At 45.1% G+C, this 17,638-nt stretch overlaps 1 protein-coding gene and 1 non-coding gene across 3 annotated transcripts; both read left to right on the top strand.

The window, feature by feature from the left end:
- Positions 1–169: 169 nt before the first annotated feature.
- On the top strand, positions 170–16,637 carry Abcf1 (ATP binding cassette subfamily F member 1). 2 transcript variants are annotated; one of them, XM_076859042.1, is made up of 25 exons: positions 170–305; positions 5,536–5,582; positions 6,523–6,618; positions 6,753–6,879; positions 7,021–7,058; positions 7,294–7,401; positions 8,527–8,601; positions 8,679–8,792; positions 9,670–9,765; positions 10,016–10,138; positions 10,557–10,657; positions 10,733–10,818; positions 11,109–11,248; positions 11,336–11,484; positions 11,806–11,889; positions 12,107–12,231; positions 12,437–12,549; positions 12,655–12,826; positions 13,178–13,252; positions 13,342–13,412; positions 14,507–14,539; positions 14,625–14,793; positions 15,094–15,158; positions 15,240–15,312; positions 15,454–16,637. In XM_076859042.1, the coding sequence occupies exons 1-25, from the start codon at positions 233–235 to the stop codon at positions 15,618–15,620; spliced, it is 2,520 nt and encodes an 839-aa protein (XP_076715157.1). In that variant the 5' UTR covers positions 170–232; the 3' UTR covers positions 15,621–16,637. The 2 variants fall into 2 exon arrangements, with proteins under 2 accessions (XP_076715157.1, XP_076715156.1); XM_076859041.1 differs by having other exon boundaries at positions 6,750–6,879.
- On the top strand, positions 13,889–14,025 carry LOC143402675 (small nucleolar RNA SNORA42/SNORA80 family). The gene has a single exon (XR_013091748.1). It is a non-coding gene; the product is annotated as a small nucleolar RNA SNORA42/SNORA80 family (small nucleolar RNA).
- Positions 16,638–17,638: the final 1,001 nt, after the last annotated feature.

The raw sequence follows: 17,638 nt of genomic DNA, 5'->3' as shown, positions 1-17,638 counted from the left end.
CCCGGCAGTCATAAACGCGTCGCTGACGCCAAGCCAGCTGGGGGACCACAGCCCCGCCCCGAAACTGCAGACCACGCCCGCTAAGTGACGGGCGGCGCGCACGTGGGCCGCCGCGGGCAGGGGTGGAGACGACCGAGCCGGCCTGGAGAGCCCACCCCGTTCGGGGGAATCCACGCCACCGGAAGCGGAAATAGCACAGGGCGCCGCCAGGGTAGGAGTAACTGCCACCGCAATGCCGAAGGGACCCAAGCAGCAACCACCGGAGCCGGAGTGGATCGGGGACGGAGACAGCACAAGTCCCGCAGGTGAGGATCGTATGTAGGAAGGAAAGGGGAGAAGAGAGAGGAGAAGGCGCATGCCTTAGGAGGGATTACTAGGCGCGAGAGTCGTCAGGCCCGTGCCCGGGGTCGTGCGCATGTGTGCTATGGTGCTGGGAAGTGTTTGCCCCGGCAGGAGAGTGTTTGGAGTAGGGAAAGGTAAAGTGCCAGAATATCGTTTGTGAGCTTACAAAGGACTAGGCACGGGACAAGGAGGAACATATGGTATCTAGGGAGATTTGGAGAGAAATGAGAAGGTCCTCCATTCTTTTATTTTGGACATCTTCTGCATCACTCTGTATAGCTCAGCAACATAGAAACTCCGCCTCGAGCTCCCTTGCCCCAGCGCGCGAGCGCACATCGCCTAAGTCCATTATCCCTCTAGTTTTTCAGGAAAGGATGACTCCTTGTATGCTTTTTCTCCTTCTGGGCCTTTTTTTGTGACAGCTCCATCTAAATCAACTGGAGCAAGGCTATAGATTTTGGATGTTAGAATAGGGTTTAAGATTTACTTAAAGCAAAGAATGTGGAGCGCTTGTTTTCAGTTAGGAATGGTGTATACTGCTTTGGGAGTAGAAAGAAAAAAACATGAAGACATCTTCGCAGACTTGAAGTGACTTCAAAGAGTAGATAAATGGACACAAATAACCACAATAGGTACACAGTGAGTAATGTTACAAGCATTTATTGGATGCCTACTGTATACAGGTATTGTGCAGAGTAACTGGGAATCTAGAGATTAAAAATAAGCTTTTTTGCTGGAAGTAGAGATGCAGATGCATGTAGTCCCAGCTACTCAGGAGACTGAGGCAGAAGGATCACTTGAAACTAGTAGTTGGAGACCAGTCTGGGTAACATGGTGAGACCCTGTATCAAAAACAAAAGAAACACAAAAAACATGCCTTTCCCTCAAAGGGCACCCAGTCCAATAGAAAGGATAGAGCTTTCACCCCAGTGACTGAGGAGTGTGGTGAATGTGCCTGAGAAAGCAATGGGACTGTAGAGGAACATTTCAGACAGGTAAAGTAGGTATGTCAGCAAAGCCTCCTAAGAATATGAAGTAGCTAAGTTTATTCTTGAAAGATCAGATAAGTTAGCAAGGGGAAAGAGCATTCCAAGTAAAAGTAGTTTGTGTAAAGATAGAAATGTAGGTGAGCCTGACTGGCACCTTGTGACTCTTGTGGAGGGGTTGAGAAGATGTGCAGGTGAAATATATGAAAGGTTTCAAGTGCTCTTTCAAGAAGTTTAATCCTAAAGGCATTAAGAGGGAAGTGAATTAAATAACTGAATGATAGGATCAAGTTTATCCTGTTGACACTGATCAGTCGAGAATGGCCTTGAATTGGTTGATAGAAACGAACCTATTTTGGAGGCTCTGACAGTGATTCAGGTAAGAAGTGGTAAGAGAATGAACACTACAAAGAGTTACTGAGGAAGTGACATGGACCAGAACTAGGATGAAGGGTAAAAAATTAAAACCTGGGCATGGTGGCAAATGCCTATAATTCCAGCAACTTGGAAGGCTGAGGCAGGAGGATTGTAAATTCAAAGCCGCCCTCAGCAATTTAGTGAGGCCCTAGGTAACTTAGCAAGACACTGTCTCAAAAAGGGCTGGAGATGTGATTAAGTGCCCCTGGATTCAATCCCTGGTTTAAAAAAAGGAGGGACATAGTTTGATTGTATTAGTCTTTGGAGGAAATTAGCATGTTGTCAGGGCAAGCTGATCACATCATTCCTTCTTATGTACTTGGGTGGGTCCTCCCTTTTAATGTATTTAGGATTGAATTCCTTGGGCTGGCATGTAAAGCCTTTTGTTATTGATTTTACTCATCTTTCCAATCCTATCACACTAGTGTCTAATACTGGGATCAGATTTTGAAATGTATTCTGGATGGGGGACACAGAGTAACTGAAGATATAAGAATTTCAGGGAGGTGGGGCTGGAATTGTGGCTCAGCAATGGAGCGCTCGCCTAACACATGCGAGGCCCTGGGTTGGATCCTCAGCACCACATAAAAATAAAGTAAAGATATTGTGTATCCAACTACAACTAAAAAATAAATATTAAAAAGAAGAATTTCAGTGAGGGCCAGGGTGGGTGACTCAGTGGTAGAGCGCTTGCCTAGCATGCATGAGGCACTGGGTTCAATCCCTGGCACCACATAAAAATAAATAAAATAAAGGTTATTGTGTCCATCTACAACTAAAATATACATGTATATGTATATGTATGTAAAATTCAAGGGACTTCATCAGGGATCAGGGAGATGCCAATGTCCAGAGCATAGGTGGGAGTAGGAAACAGAAAGGATAGGAGACTATGATTGCCCTTCCTTGTCTCTGGATTTTCAGCAAAGTAGATGTTCAGTAAAACTTTCCTAACTTAGCTTGGCTTGGTTTCATGTGTCTGTAATCCTATCAATTTAGGAAGTTGAGGCAGGAGAATTACAAGTTAGAGGCTATCCTGAGCAACTTAGTGAGATCCTATCTCAAAGAATAGAAAGGATTGGGGATGTAATTCAGTGCTCTGGGTTCAATCCCTACTACAAAAAAAGAGAGATTTCTGTGGAATTCCTGGAATTCTGGTTTTGAGAATGCAAGCCTAAGAATATTTAAGCTATTGTGGTTAGTTGCTTTGTTTGTCATTATTGTTGTTGTTTTTGTCTTGTTAAATGATTATAGGAATGCTTTAGATGAATATATGGTTTCTATGATAGTGGATAGGCCTGGCATAAAGAGAAGTCAAGAGGCTGTTAACTATCTCTCAATCTGATGGGTGGCAGAGATTAGACATAGTCCTCTACCTTCAGGGAAACAGATGGACTGAAGGGAGGAGCTGAAAGTAATCCAGTCGGCAAACTTTTTTTTTTTTTTTTAAACAGGTGATTGACTCAGGGACACTCAACCACTGAGCCACATCCCCAGCCCATTTTTTTAATTTTATTAGAGATAGGTTCTCACTAAGTTGCTTAGTGCCTCGCCATGACGGAAGCTGGCTTTGAACTCAAGATTCTCCTGTCTCAGCCTTCTGTGCCGCTGGGATTACAGGCATGTGCAACAGTGCCCACCAAGTCAGCAAACTTTTATTGACCTCCCACTTTTGCTCCCTTTGAATACAAATTAAATGTTCAGGTGACTTTTTAGAATGAAAAACTAACAAACAGGTAAATATGACATTGTGATCTGTGTTGTTAATGTATGAGCAGAGCAGATGGGGCATGGACCCAGCTGTTTTTCACTTACCAGATAACTATTTACATGGCCTACATACAACATATCATACACAGCATCCCAAACTGAATTCATGAAATCTTCCTATCATTCCCCGCATGGAAGTTGAAATTGGGGGAAGGGATCTTTTCCACTATCTCCTAAACTAGTGAATGGAACCAATAATCAATTAATTTTGGTAGCTAAAAAGATAAGAATGGCTAGGTGTGGTGGCTCATGCCTATAATCCCAGCAGCTCTGGAAGCTAAGGCAGGAAGATGGCAAGTTCAAAGCTAGTCTCAGCAATTTAGCAAGGCTCTAAGCAACTGAGACCCTATCTCAAAATAAAATATAAAGAGGGTTGGGGATGTGGCTCAGTGGTTGAGCGCCCCGGGTTCATTCCTAGTACCAAAAAAAAAAGAAATATAGGAATGGTCTCTTGCACGCTCACTTTTTCTTTTATTTTTAAAAATCTGTTTGTTCTAATTAGTTATACATGACAATAGAATGTACTTTGACCCATTATACATAAATGAACTGTAACTTCTCATAATTCTGGTTGTACGTGATGTAGGATTACACTGGTCTTGTAATTATATATGCACATAGGGTCATACTGTTCTCACTTTTTTTTTTTTTTTAACCACTGCCTCCATCCTATGAATTCTTTTTTTTTTTTTTTAGTTGCAAATGGACACAATACCTTTACTTTTATTTATTTATATGTGGTTCAGAATTGAACTCAGTGCCTCACACGTGCTAGGCAAGCACTCTACCACTAAGCCACAACCCCGGCCCCTGAATTCTTGTTTCTCTTTCTCTCCTTGCCACCACCCTTAATCAAGCCACTGTTGTCTGTCTCCTGGACTGCTATGATGGACTCCCAACAGATTGCCCAGTACTCTTGTTCACTCCTGTCTTTGCTCCACTTGAAGCCAGAGTGGTACTTCCAGGGACAAAAGTGATCATATACATAAAGGCCTCATTCATGATTATAAATGCCTATATATCCTCACCCATGATCATAAACCCTTACTCCAGCCTTACCTTTGCCATTCTACCCTTCAGCCTCTAAGCTTTAGCCATAGTAAGCCTTTCTCTGTTGCCCAGTGGATATGCTTTCTTATAGCTGGACTTGTGTGTAGCACTGGAATCCCACCATGTGCCTACCAGCTACTCATGCTTCAGGTGTTAGTTTATAAGCCATCTCCACAGGGTGGATGGCACCAGAGATGAGGACAGTGGGGTTGATCCCTCTGCATACTGCCAAGTAGGCTTTACCTTTTTAGTTTTTTGTTTTGTTTTGTTTTTGTACTGGGATTTGAGCCTAGGGTCACTTTATATCCCCAGCCCTTTTTTTTTTTTTTTTTTTTTTTTGCTTTGTTTTTGAGAGGGTCTCACAAAGTTTCCTCATTGAGTTGTGAATTCTGGCCTCAAATTTGATTCTCCTGCCTCAGTCTCCCGAGTTGCTGGGATTACAGGTGTACACCACTGTGCCAAGCTTGTAATTGCTTTTAAAAAATCTCTCCCCCAAGCTGAGCACAGTGGTAAATGCCTATAGTCACAGTGGCTGGGGAAGCTGAGGCAGGAGGATCAAAATCAGCCTTAGCAACTTAGCCAGGCCCTAAGCAACTTAGTGAGACCCTGTCTCTAATAAAAATATAAAAAGAGTTGGGGATGTTGCTCAGAGATTAAGTTCCTTTGGGTTCAAATCCTGATACCAAGGCGGGGGGACAAAGAAATCTCTTCCCAAAGCCTACACACTCCAGAGGGAAGCACAGTTGTCTCATTTGCTGCTTTGTTTGATGCATGGTAGCTGTTTAGTAAAGAGATACTTGTTGGGTGGGATAGGAATGCTAGGAATTGTGGGGCAGCACAAAGTCTAGGGAGTAATACTTGAGCTGAAAAATATCACAGAGGTGTGAGGGCCACTGTAATTTTAGCAGGGGAGATCAGGCAGCTTTGGAATTTGTAGCTGAGCATTTATGATGTCTGCTTAACCTTCCAGACAAGGTGGTGAAGAAAGGGAAGAAGGACAAGAAGACCAAAAAGACGGTGAGAAAATGAGGGTTGAGGAAGAGCAATGACTGTAGGTGTTTCCAGGCAAAATAAATGGTCATACTGGGTGTGGTGGTGCACGCCTGTATATCCCAGCAACTTGAGAGGCTGAGGCAAGATACCATAAATTCGAGGCTAGCTTCAGCAACTTAGCAAGGCTCTAAAGCAACTCAGCAGGACCCTGTCTTAAAATAAAAAATAAAGAGGGGCTGGGATGTGGCTCCGTGATTAAGTGTACCTGGATTCAGTCCCTAGTACTATAAATAAATAAATGGCTCTGTGAAGGTGGGTGAGAAGTCTGAGGGAAGGAAAAAACTTTTGTCGAGAGGGGCCAGAGCCAGGTACATGTAGTACAGCTACTTGGAAGGCTGAGACAGGAGGCTTACTTGAGCCTAGGAGTTTGAGGCCAGCCTTGGGGCAGTACAGGTGAGATCCCCATCTCAAAACTACAACATTAAAAATAAGGTATCCTCTGTTTTTTGGGTTTTTTGTTTTGTTTTGTTTTGTTTTTTTACATTATTTTTTTGTGTGTGTGGTAGGGAGGTGGCGTATTGGGATTGAACAAAGGGTGGTGGTGCACGCCTATATATCCCAGCAACTTGAGAGCATTTACCACTAACCTATGGGTGATTTAACTTATTGGAGTGCTTTACCACTAACCTCTACCCCCACTCCTTTCCCCGCAGTGTATGCCTTTTTTCCCTTCCTGGCCCCCAAACAGGGTCTTGCTAGTTGCCCAGGTTGGCTTTGAACTTGCAGTCCTCCTGCCTTAGCCTCCAAAGTTGATTGGGATCACAGGCATGCACCACTGTGCCAGGCCTTTTTTTTTTTTTTTTTTTTTTTTTTAAGAAAATTGAGAAGGGGACAAGATGAGGGTAGGATGCAGGGCCTGATTGTTCTTGGAGCCACACTGAATCATATCTTAACTCCTTTATAGTTCTTTGAGGAGCTGGCAGTAGAAGATAAACAGGCTGGGGAAGAAGAGAAAGTGCTCAAGGAGAAGGAACAACAGCAGCAGCAGCAGCAGCAACAGGTACAAGTGACAGGGGCCCCTAATCCTGGAGCATCTGGGGTCCACCTCCAGCCAACTCATCTGATGGGGAACATTCCTTGGTGCAGAGAAATAGCAGGGGCCTTCATCCTCCCCTTTTCATTTTCTTTCAGCAGCAAAAGAAGAAGCGAGACACTCGAAAAGGCCGGCGGAAGAAGGATGTGGATGATGATGGAGAGGAAAAAGAGCTTATGGAGCGCCTTAAGAAGCTTTCTGTACCTGCCAGTGACGAAGAGGATGAGAGTAAGTGACCTGAGGGAAAGTAGGTACATGGATTCCTTGCGTGATGTGGAATGCCTCATGTTTTGATTGTGGATGTGGATAAAATGGAGGAGCCAAGCAGAATTCTCTTATCAACCTCATCTTTTCCCCTTGTCATTTCAGTACCTGCCCCAATACCCCGAGCAGGAAAGAAGACCAAGGTGAGCCATTGATGTGGTAACCAAAGACCCTAAGCATGCAACTGTGACCATCACATTGACTTTTTTTTTTTTTTTTTTTTTAATATTTATTTTTTGGTGGACACAACATCTTTGTATGTGGTGCTGAGGATCGAACCTCGATCGAACCCGGGCAGCACGCATGCCAGGCGAGCGTGCTACCGCTTGAGCCACATCCCCAGCCCCATCACATTGACTTTTGTGTCCCTTTTTTTAGGGTGGTAATGTTTTTGCAGCCCTGATTCAGGATCAGAGTGAGGAAGAGGAGGAGGAAGAAAAGCATCCTCCTAAGGCTGCTAAGCCAGAGAAGAATCGGATCAATAAGGTGAAAGTGATGCAGTTATACCCCATTCTGGCCACAGTGTGGTAGTTTTCTGCTTTAAACTTAGCTGTTCTAGATTTATCTTATTTAAACTATCAAAGCCATCTTTTAAAAATACTCTTTGATCAACTGTCCTGGTAGCACATGCTTATAATCCCAGTGGCCCTGGAGGCTGAGGCAAGAGGATTACAAGTTCAAAACCAGCCTCAGCAAAAAAGAGAGGCGCTAAGCAACTCAATGAGACCATGTCTCTAAGTAAAATACAAAAAAGGGCTGGGGATGTGGCTTAGTGGTTGAGTGCCCCTGAGTTCAATTCCTGGTACAAAGAAATACTCTATCATTTAACAATCTTCAGTGATTCTCTTGCCTTAAATTCAAAATCTAAAACAAGGGCCCTGGCCCTTGCTTTTTTACTTGGGACTCTTCCTTTTCCCATCAGCCTGACCACATGTTGGCATTCACTTTAACAATGTCAGTGTTGAAGCCTTTGTACTTCATGTTGCTTCTTTCCCTTCCCTGGAATCCTCCAAGCCCAACATCCAATACCTCTTCTCTAGATTCATCCTTCCAAGGAAGCCATCTGTGCTGCATTGGTACCACCCACCCACTTTGTGCACTTGCCTGACTCAGTCCCTTAGCTTTATTGATGTTCTCTCACATCCCCGAACCCAGGGATGCTTTACCACTGATTACATTGCCAGCCATTTTTAATAATTTTTAGAATATTTTTAACTGTAGATGGACACAGTGTCTTTATTTTATTTTTTTAATGTGGTGCTGAGATTGAACCCAGTGTCTCACACATACTAGGCAAGCAATCTACCACTGAGCTACAACTCCATCCCCTTTTTAATTTTGAGACAAGGTTTTCCTAAATTGCTGAGGCTGGTCTCAAAACTTGTGAGCCTCTTGCCTCATCCTCCTGAGTTGCTGGAATTGCAAGCATGTGCTGTCCTGCCCAGCTTTTCTGATGTTCTCAAGTTCTCTTGTGGGGGGGCTTTTCTGGGTCTCATTTCTCCCGAGTAGTACTCAGTATCATTAACTGGAATACAATAGGCTCCCTAAAAATGTTTGTGCTCAGCAGCAGAGCAACAAACTAATTTCTGTATGTGCTTGTATCTCCTTCAGGCTGTATCTGAGGAGCAACAGCCTGGGCTCAAGGGCAAAAAGGGAAAGGAAGAAAAGTCGAAAGGGAAGGCCAAGGTGAGAGTGACTGACAGGAGGGGATACTGGGTCTCGAGAATTAGAGCATTTCACCATTCCTGTCTTTTCTCAATTAGCCTCAAAATAAATTTGCTGCTCTGGATAGTGGAGAGGAAGATGAAGAAGATGAAATAACAAAAGAAAAGGAGCCTCCCAAACAAGGAAAAGAGAAGGCCAAAAAGTCAGAACAGGTATTTATCGTGCTTGGGGGAGGTTTGGGGAAGGACTGAGGCTCTGGCCCTTCTGTGAGAGTTGTGATGCGGGGCATTGTCACTACCAGAGCAGGAGTCTGCAGACTTTTCTATAAAGGGCCACATAGTAAATATTTTTGCCTTTATAGTTCACAAATGATCTCTGTTGTGTATTCTTCCTTTTTGGTTTTTGTTGGTTTTAATTTTTTTTGTGTGTTACTAGGGATTGATCCAGTGGTGCTCTGTCATTGAGCTACATCCAACTACCATTTTTATCTCACAGGCCATATAGAAACAGGCATCAAGTCAGATTTGGCTCATGAGCTTTAGCTTTTGGCTCCTGGTGGTGCTAGGGATTGAACACAGGGCCTCAGACATGCTAGGCAAGCACTTTTATCACTCTACTACACTCCCCTAACCCCACTAAGTAGTTTCTAGTTCTGAAGTTCTATATTCTTCACTGGTTGTACATTAGGGCTGCCTGATCCTTTCTTTGCATGTTAATGTATAAACTACAGAAATTTATTTGATACAAATGAATATCATTTAAAACTCATTTATTCCACCCTCAGTTACATTTTCTTAAAAATTGTATCTCTAGGTTCATAAACATTGTTACACTTCATATACTCATATTCATACCATCTGTGTTGTCCTATACTTAGTGGCAGAGACTAACAGAGTACTACATGGAGAGCAAGGGGCGGGAGTGAGAATAAGATAGGATCCCAAGACCTCTCAGGATTGTGGGTGAAGGAGGACAGAACCAGCTGTGGAACTGGGGCCAGGTGGGAGGGGAGTAAGGTGGGTATGTATGATAGAAATTCAAGTTATAGAAGGGTCTTTATTTTTTTCCATCATCCACTGCTTTCCACAGGGTTCAGAGGAAGGAGAGGAGGAAGAGGGAGAGTCTAAGGCAGATGATCCCTATGCTCACCTTAGCAAAAAGGAGAAGAAAAAGCTCAAGAAACAGGTAACTCATTGGTTCTTAGTGGTCAAAATAAAAGTTTTTTTGTTGTTGTTTTTAATGATTTAACTAAGGTATATGTGAAGTTAGGGACAAGGCAGCAGAGCTTTGGGGACTACTTGAAGTAAAACAATTAGAGCAAGGAAAGAATTATGCTCTGAGCATCATCTTAATGCCTGATGACATGGGATTGTATCATGATAACAGGAAACTGGCAATGTTACAGATGACCTCCAATGTAGTTTTTCCTTCTCAGATGGATTATGAGCGCCAGGTGGCTTCATTAAAAGCAGCTAATGCTGCCGAAAATGACTTCTCTGTATCCCAGGCAGAGGTGTCCTCCCGACAGGCCATGTTAGAAAATGCATCTGATATCAAGGTGAGATCTGAGGAGTCCTTGTCCAACCTGATCACCTAGGAAGGAGTGGGTTCTCTCACCTGCCCTGAGTGGCTGTGGCAACCCTGGAAGTCAGGGTGTGAAAGGGCTGCTCCACCAGGTAGAAAATGGGGAGGTATTTTTTATATCTTGGGTTCTACCAACCTGAGCAAGGAGACAATACACAGTGGAAGCAGAGGGGTCCACCTGGGGAGGGAAAAGAACAGGGTACACCAACCTGGCTAGAGATGGGAAGACTCCAATAAGAGGCATTAGCCTGCTATGGTGAGAAAAGGGTGATCCTGTTGGAAGGAGGGGTTTGTCGATCTCCCCTGTGGGGCCAAAGCTGTAGTTCCTGTCCTAGAATGAGACTTCTTATGTTTTTGACCTTCCCCTTTGCCCCCTGTCCCAATGGCTGTAGCTGGAGAAGTTCAGTATCTCGGCCCACGGCAAGGAGTTGTTTGTGAATGCAGATCTGTACATCGTAGCTGGACGCCGCTATGGGCTGGTGGGACCTAACGGGTGAGGAGATGGGACTGGAGGGGAAAGAAGGGATTTCTCCATGTTGGCCTGATCCTCATAGTTCTCATTCCCCAGCAAGGGCAAGACCACACTTCTCAAGCACATCGCCAACCGTGCCCTGAGCATCCCTCCTAACATTGATGTGCTGCTGTGTGAGCAGGGTGAGCCAGTGTGGAGAGGGAGACAGGGTGGGCAATTAGAGCAGAAGAGCCAGTCAAAAATAGAAGTTGTGGTTGTGGAGTTGGGAAGGACATGAAGGAGGCTGGGGCCTGGGAAAGGGTTGCTAGAAAGACAGGAGAGGAGGATAAATGAAAGATTTGAGTATATTTTATTTGGAATAAGTACAAAGTGCTGGGAGAGGTTAGGCAGACCAGCACTGGATCTAAAGGGAAGAGAAAAATAGGTTCTGTGGGCCCAGAAGTGACCTGACTGTTGTCCCCCTGCCCTCCAGAGGTAGTAGCAGATGAAACACCAGCAGTGCAGGCTGTTCTTCGAGCTGACACCAAGCGATTGAAGCTGCTGGAAGAGGAACGACGACTTCAGAGGCAGTTGGAACAGGGGGATGACACAGCTGCTGAGAGGCTAGAGAAGGTAGAGGAGATGGCACAGGGGACATGGCTCAGACTTGGGGGGACGGGTCTCTAGGCCCTCAGACATGAGTCCTCCTCTTCCTCCCAGGTATATGAGGAATTGCGAGCCACTGGGGCAGCAGCTGCAGAGGCCAAAGCGCGACGGATCCTGGCCGGTCTGGGCTTTGACCCTGAAATGCAGAATCGGCCCACGCAGAAGTTCTCAGGCGGTTGGCGCATGCGTGTCTCTCTGGCCAGGTGGGCCATCTGCCTCACCACCTCCCTTCCAACCCCAAACGATAGGGCCTTCTCATTTTTCCCACTCTTTCAAGGCCAGTAGGGAGGTCTGAGGTCAACCTCTCTCTTACTATGTACATTTTGAGACCTTGGAGTCTTTCTCCATTTCTCTCCCTACCTGATGATATGTTCTTGTCAACATCTTCTGCCCAAAACCGTCTCTGAAGAGAGGTTAGGAGGGAATGTTTGTTTTCTTGAGCTCTGCCTCCCAGAGGCTTCTCTGGGGTTTGCTGAGCAGGGATCTTCTTCCAGCCCTGACAGAGCTGCCATTCTCTGCTCTAGGGCACTGTTCATGGAGCCTACACTGCTGATGTTGGATGAACCCACTAATCACCTGGACCTCAATGCTGTTATCTGGCTCAATAAGTGCGTTGCCCTGGGTTATGGCCTTGGGTCATTGGTTTCCATTGTGTACTTTACCCCATCCCTCCCTGCCCTCATTTCCTCTAGTTGTTGTCTGCGATGCCCTTGACAGCTCCTGGTCCAGTCCTCCTCTTTTCCGGTTCTCCTCATTGCCTGTTTGCTTTTCTGGACTTGTCTGTCCCTTCACTATTGTGACACTTCCCTACTTCTCTGAACCCAGCTATCTTCAGGGCTGGCGGAAGACACTGCTGATTGTCTCCCATGACCAGGGCTTTCTGGATGATGTGTGCACTGATATCATCCATCTCGATGCTCAGCGGCTCCACTACTATAGAGGCAATTATAGTAAGTAGGATTATTTGTGAAGGGCAGGGGGAGAGATTGACCCTCAGTAGGTGGCCTGGGTAGCAGGGCTGTAGGGGCATTGTGATAACTGAATCTTTATAGATTTCTTAACAGTGATAGTCTTCCCCATCCTTGTCTATCCTCGGTTGTCCCTCTGCTAGAGAGAGGGGCAACCATTGAAACTGCTCTCCCTTTTGCATGCTAGTGACCTTCAAGAAGATGTACCAGCAAAAGCAGAAAGAACTGCTGAAACAGTATGAGAAGCAGGAAAAAAAGCTGAAGGAGCTGAAGGCTGGTGGCAAGTCCACCAAGCAGGCGGTGAATACCACTACCACTCTTCTCCTAACAGTGCAGGGGGTCTGTGGAACACCTTCCAAGAACAGTGTACTGGGTAGCATACAGATTTCTTTATTTTCCCTCCAGGAAAAGCAAACAAAGGAGGCCCTGACTCGAAAACAGCAGAAATGCCGTCGGAAAAACCAAGATGAGGAATCCCAGGAAGCCCCTGAGCTCCTGAAGCGCCCGAAGGAGTACACTGTGCGCTTCACTTTCCCAAATCCCCCACCACTCAGCCCTCCTGTGCTGGGTCTGCATGGTGAGTACTACCCACTGCCAACAGGAAGCATAAGCGTGTGCACCCAGACTCCAGCAATGCAGGGACCTTTCTTTTTTCTTTTCTTTTCTTTTTTTTTTTTTTTTCCAAACAGGTTTTTTTTTTTTAAATATCTTTATTGTTTAGTTGTAGATGGACAATACCTTTATTTTTATCTTTATGTGATGTTGAGGCTTGAACCCAATGCCTCACATACGTTAGGCAAGTGCTCTACCACTGAGCCACAGTCCCATCCCCAGCAGGGACCTTTCTTTTCCTCTGAGGCCAGGACATTTAGGGTCACCTTTACAGTAACTGAAATGATTATAAATTGCTTCATTTGCTGACTTTCAGGTGTGACATTTGGCTATGAGGGGCAGAAACCACTCTTTAAGAACCTGGATTTTGGCATTGACATGGACTCAAGGAGTGAGTTGGTATAGGGTGGTTTGGGTGTGGAACAGGAGTCACAGGGAGAGTTTTGGAGATCTCCTGGTTTGGTCATTTCTTTCTTTCAGTATGCATCGTGGGCCCTAATGGTGTGGGGAAAAGCACACTACTCCTGCTGCTGACAGGCAAGCTGACACCGGTGAGTCCTGGAGCCAAGAAGGGAGAGTATGAGAAGTGTGACGGCCCCCCTGTCCAATGGAGGCTAGAGTCAGGGAACCTCCTTAATAGGGTGGGTTGAAAACCCCATCACAGATGATTCATTTCCCTAAGGGGTAATAGAGGAGGAGAGTGTAAATCAGTTTAGGGAAGAGAGAAAGGAAAGCCTGGGTTGCAGTGGGGGCACCTCTCCATGTTGAAGAAGCCAATTTTACATGTTACAAAAAAAATTCATATCGAGGCTGGACATGGTGGCACATGCCTGTAATCCTAGTGGTTTAGAAGGCTGAGGCAGGAGGATTAGGAATTCAAAGCCAGTGTCATCAAAAACAAGATGCTAAGCAACTCAGTGAGACCCTATAAAATACAAAGTAGGGCTGAGCATGTGGCTCAATGTTGAGCGCCCCTGAGTTTAATTCCCGGTACCAAAAAAAGAAAAAAAAAAAGTACATAAGCTATGCATGGGTTTGGATTTATGCTGGGCCTGTCCCCTGGGCCTCTAGCATAGTATCCCATGCCAGAGCATACTCCGACCCTAAACCATTGCCTGGCCTCTGTGCCTGTAGACTCCTAGTGTTGAAGCAGGTTGCACAGTGGCAAAAAAAGAATTGTTTGAGCCAAGAGGAAAGTATAGATATGATTGGTATTTTTAAGTCTTTCCAGCAGCTGTCTTAAATCCCCATCTAGAGTAGAGGCCTTACCCTGTGCTATTCGTAAGTCTCACCATATGGAAGTTTGTTGCAGTTAATCCCTTCCTGGTTGTCTTTTTTTTTCTTTTTTCCTTCTTTCCTTTATTTTCCTTCTTACTCCTTTTGCCCCTTCTGATTTCCTGGGTGTGTGTTCATCCTGTTAGGAAGTGTGTGTGTGCACTTGTTCCCAGCCCAATTATGGTGTTTTCTTTCAGAAAAGTTGGGATCTGGGGAGCCGGGGATATAGCTCAGTTGGTAGAGTGCTTGCCTCACATGTACAAGGCCCTGGGTTTAATACCCAGCACCACAGAAAAAAGAAAAGTTGGGATCTGGAAGTGCAGCCCCTTTTACCCTTTCCCTACCCTTACCACTTGCTTTTTCCTTGCAGACACATGGGGAAATGAGAAAGAACCACCGATTGGTAAGTTGACTTTGGAAATCAGGGACTGAAAATTGGGTAGAGGAAGCACCACTTTGATTGGTTACCTCCCTTTCCTCTTGGGCAGAAAATTGGCTTCTTCAACCAGCAATATGCAGAGCAGCTGCACATGGAGGAGACGCCCACTGAATATCTGCAGCGGAGCTTCAACTTGGCCTACCAGGATGCACGCAAGTGCCTGGGCCGCTTTGGCCTTGAGAGTCATGCTCACACCATCCAGATCTGCAAACTCTCTGGTACCACTCCAGGGGCTGGGGAAGATGCCCTCCTCATCATGCATGTACACACTGTTCCTAGAGCAGAAAGGAGAAGGAACCAAGAATTGGGGAGCCTTAGGGCACACATGGGCACTCTTTGAGGGTTATCTTCAGCAGTGTAAGATGGTGGAAGATATGATAGACTTCCTTTTTCTTTCTTCTGTTTTAATTTTTTTTAGTTGTAGATGGACACAATACCTTTATTTTATTTTATCTTTATGTGGTGCTCTACCACTGAGCCACAACTCCAGCCTTAGACCTCCTTTTTCTTTGTGACAGGTGGGCAGAAAGCCCGAGTTGTCTTTGCAGAGCTGGCCTGTCGGGAGCCCGACGTCCTCATCTTGGTGAGAGAACTGAATGGGAATGGGAAAAGAGTAACAGCAATGCAAGGTAGGAGTTGTAATGACATTCTTCCTCCTCCATAGGACGAGCCAACCAATAACTTGGACATAGAATCTATCGATGCTCTGGGGGAGGCCATCAATGAGTACAAGGGTGGTAAGTCAGTTCTGAACATACCTTCCTTCTCCCACTAGGGACCAAGCTGTAGTGTCCTTTGGCTGGAGCTCCCTTCTGTCCATGTTCTGATTCTTCTTTCTCCTTTCTCCCTGCCTTCTGTTCTCATCGTCTTTCTTCAAGCTGTGATTGTCGTCAGCCATGATGCCAGACTCATCACAGAAACCAACTGCCAACTGTGGGTAGTGGAGGAGCAAAGTGTTAGCCAAATTGATGGGGACTTTGAAGACTACAAGCGGGAGGTGTTGGAGGCCCTGGGCGAAGTCATGGTCAACCGACCCCGAGAATGAGCTTTCCCTCTTGGAAATCTCCTGAGAGACAGGCTTATGTGGCCTAGAAGTACCCCATTGTCTCCCTCTCCTTGGAAGCCTGCCTCTGCCCTGCAGCTGACCCAGCAACCACTTGGGCACATGAAGGTGGAGCTATGACCAGGATCTGCTTTGATTGCTTCCTTTGAAAGATTTGTGTGTGCCACTTTTCTTCAGATAACTGAGCTGACTTACCCTCAGCAGCCCTCTACACAAACAGAGGTGACCATCATTATCGTGGGGTTCCATCCAACCAAGCTTAGGTGGCCTCTTGTCTTGAGACTCATTCCTCAGAAGACTGCCTCTGATTACCCTAAAGCTTCAGGCCTAGCTGCTCCCACGGGTTTTGAGTGGCGCTTTTCTTTTTTGATGGATTTAATGCTGACTTACACAAATATCCATTTGGACCTCAGAATTGGAGGCAGATGTCTGAGGCCTGTGCTGTTATCCAGCCTAAGATTTGGTGCCTGTGGTCACTTGTCTGATTGGGGACCTGAGGGCAGGAAAGGAAAGCTGCAAAACTTGAATTTCCTTTTACACAAGGAAGAAATAAAGGAAAGGAGTTGCTGCTGCCTGTCACTGTTTGGAGATTCCTGGGTGTTGGAACTGTTTTTACTCAATGTTGATTTGCTTTATTTGGTTTTCTAAAAGTTTTTACTATCCCCCTTTCCCACTAAGACAGATGGCTCTATCTTGAGGTCTTTGTTCACTTCAGATAGAGTCTTACTGTTTCAGGATTCTCCCTCCCTCAACCACCCTCAGAAAAGACAAACTTTGCCAGGCATAATAGTGCATGTGTGTAATCTCAGCAACTAGAAACTGAGGCAGGAGGATCCCCAAGTTCGAGGCTAGCCTGAGTAACTTAGAGATGGGAATGTAACTCAGCAATAGAGCACTTCTGGATTCAGTCCCCAGCACCAAAAGAAAAACAACAGTCTCTGCCTTTGTTGAATAGACTTGAAAAATAAATCATGGGCATATATAATATGATATGATAAATTGTCAAATGTATAATACTCTAGAGTCAAAATTGCTGCATGTTCCAAGAAGAATAGAATTATCTAGGTATTATTTGGCAGGATCACTTGAGGGAGGGTGGACCTTTAAAAATTGTAAGGATTTGAATAATCTGAGAACAGGGAATCACTTTTCAAAAATAAGGAAAACAGAACAGATCTAAGACTTGAAGAAAACACTTTGGGAGTTGAGGGAGCAGAGCTGGTGTGGGCATTTTCTTTGAGTTAAGTTGAAGAGAGAGATTTAGAAAACAAATATATTGGTGGTGGTGTTAGATAGTAATGTCTGCTGGGTATGGTGATGCACGCCTGTAATCCCAGCAATTCTGGAGGCTGAGGCAAGAGGAGCACAAAAGTTTGAAGCCCACCTCAGCGATTCAGCGAGGTCTTGAGCAACTTTGTGAGACCTGGTCTCAAAATCAAAAAGGGCTAGAGATATAGTTTGGTGTTAAAATGCACCTGAGTTTAGCTCCGAGTATCAAATAATAATAATAATAATAATGGTAATGTGTAAATTGGGCTGTAGGAATTTATGAGGTAGACTTTGTGTGTGTGCTGCAGGATGAGGTCACATCTACACCAGTGTAAGAGAGGGAAAGGACAAATGAAAATAACTAGTTGTGGGGATTCTGGGGAGAGAAGAGAGTGTCAAATATTTAAAGAGATATATGGTTAAGATTTAGGGGACAGAGGAGCACCATTCTTTTTAACTTTTAAAAATTATTTTTAGTTGTACATGGACACAATATCCATATTTTACTTATTTATTTTTATGTGGTGGTGAGGATCAAACCCAGTGCCGCACACATGCTCAGCAAGTACTCTACTGCTGAGCCACAACGCCTGCACCAGGAACACCACTCTTAAGGAATTTGAGGGAAAAATCAGGCACTTGGGTCAAGCAGCTGACATGCAATTTCCACAGTTCTGTGAAGTGGAGTATCAGACTAGTGGAATCCAGGCTTCGGATTCATTTACTAATGG

This window comes from Callospermophilus lateralis, chromosome 6 (genome assembly GCF_048772815.1).
Source record: "Callospermophilus lateralis isolate mCalLat2 chromosome 6, mCalLat2.hap1, whole genome shotgun sequence".
NCBI classification, from domain to species: Eukaryota; Metazoa; Chordata; class Mammalia; order Rodentia; family Sciuridae; genus Callospermophilus; species Callospermophilus lateralis.
Note: the sequence above shows the minus strand (reverse complement) of the source record. Positions and strands in the feature narration are given on the sequence as shown.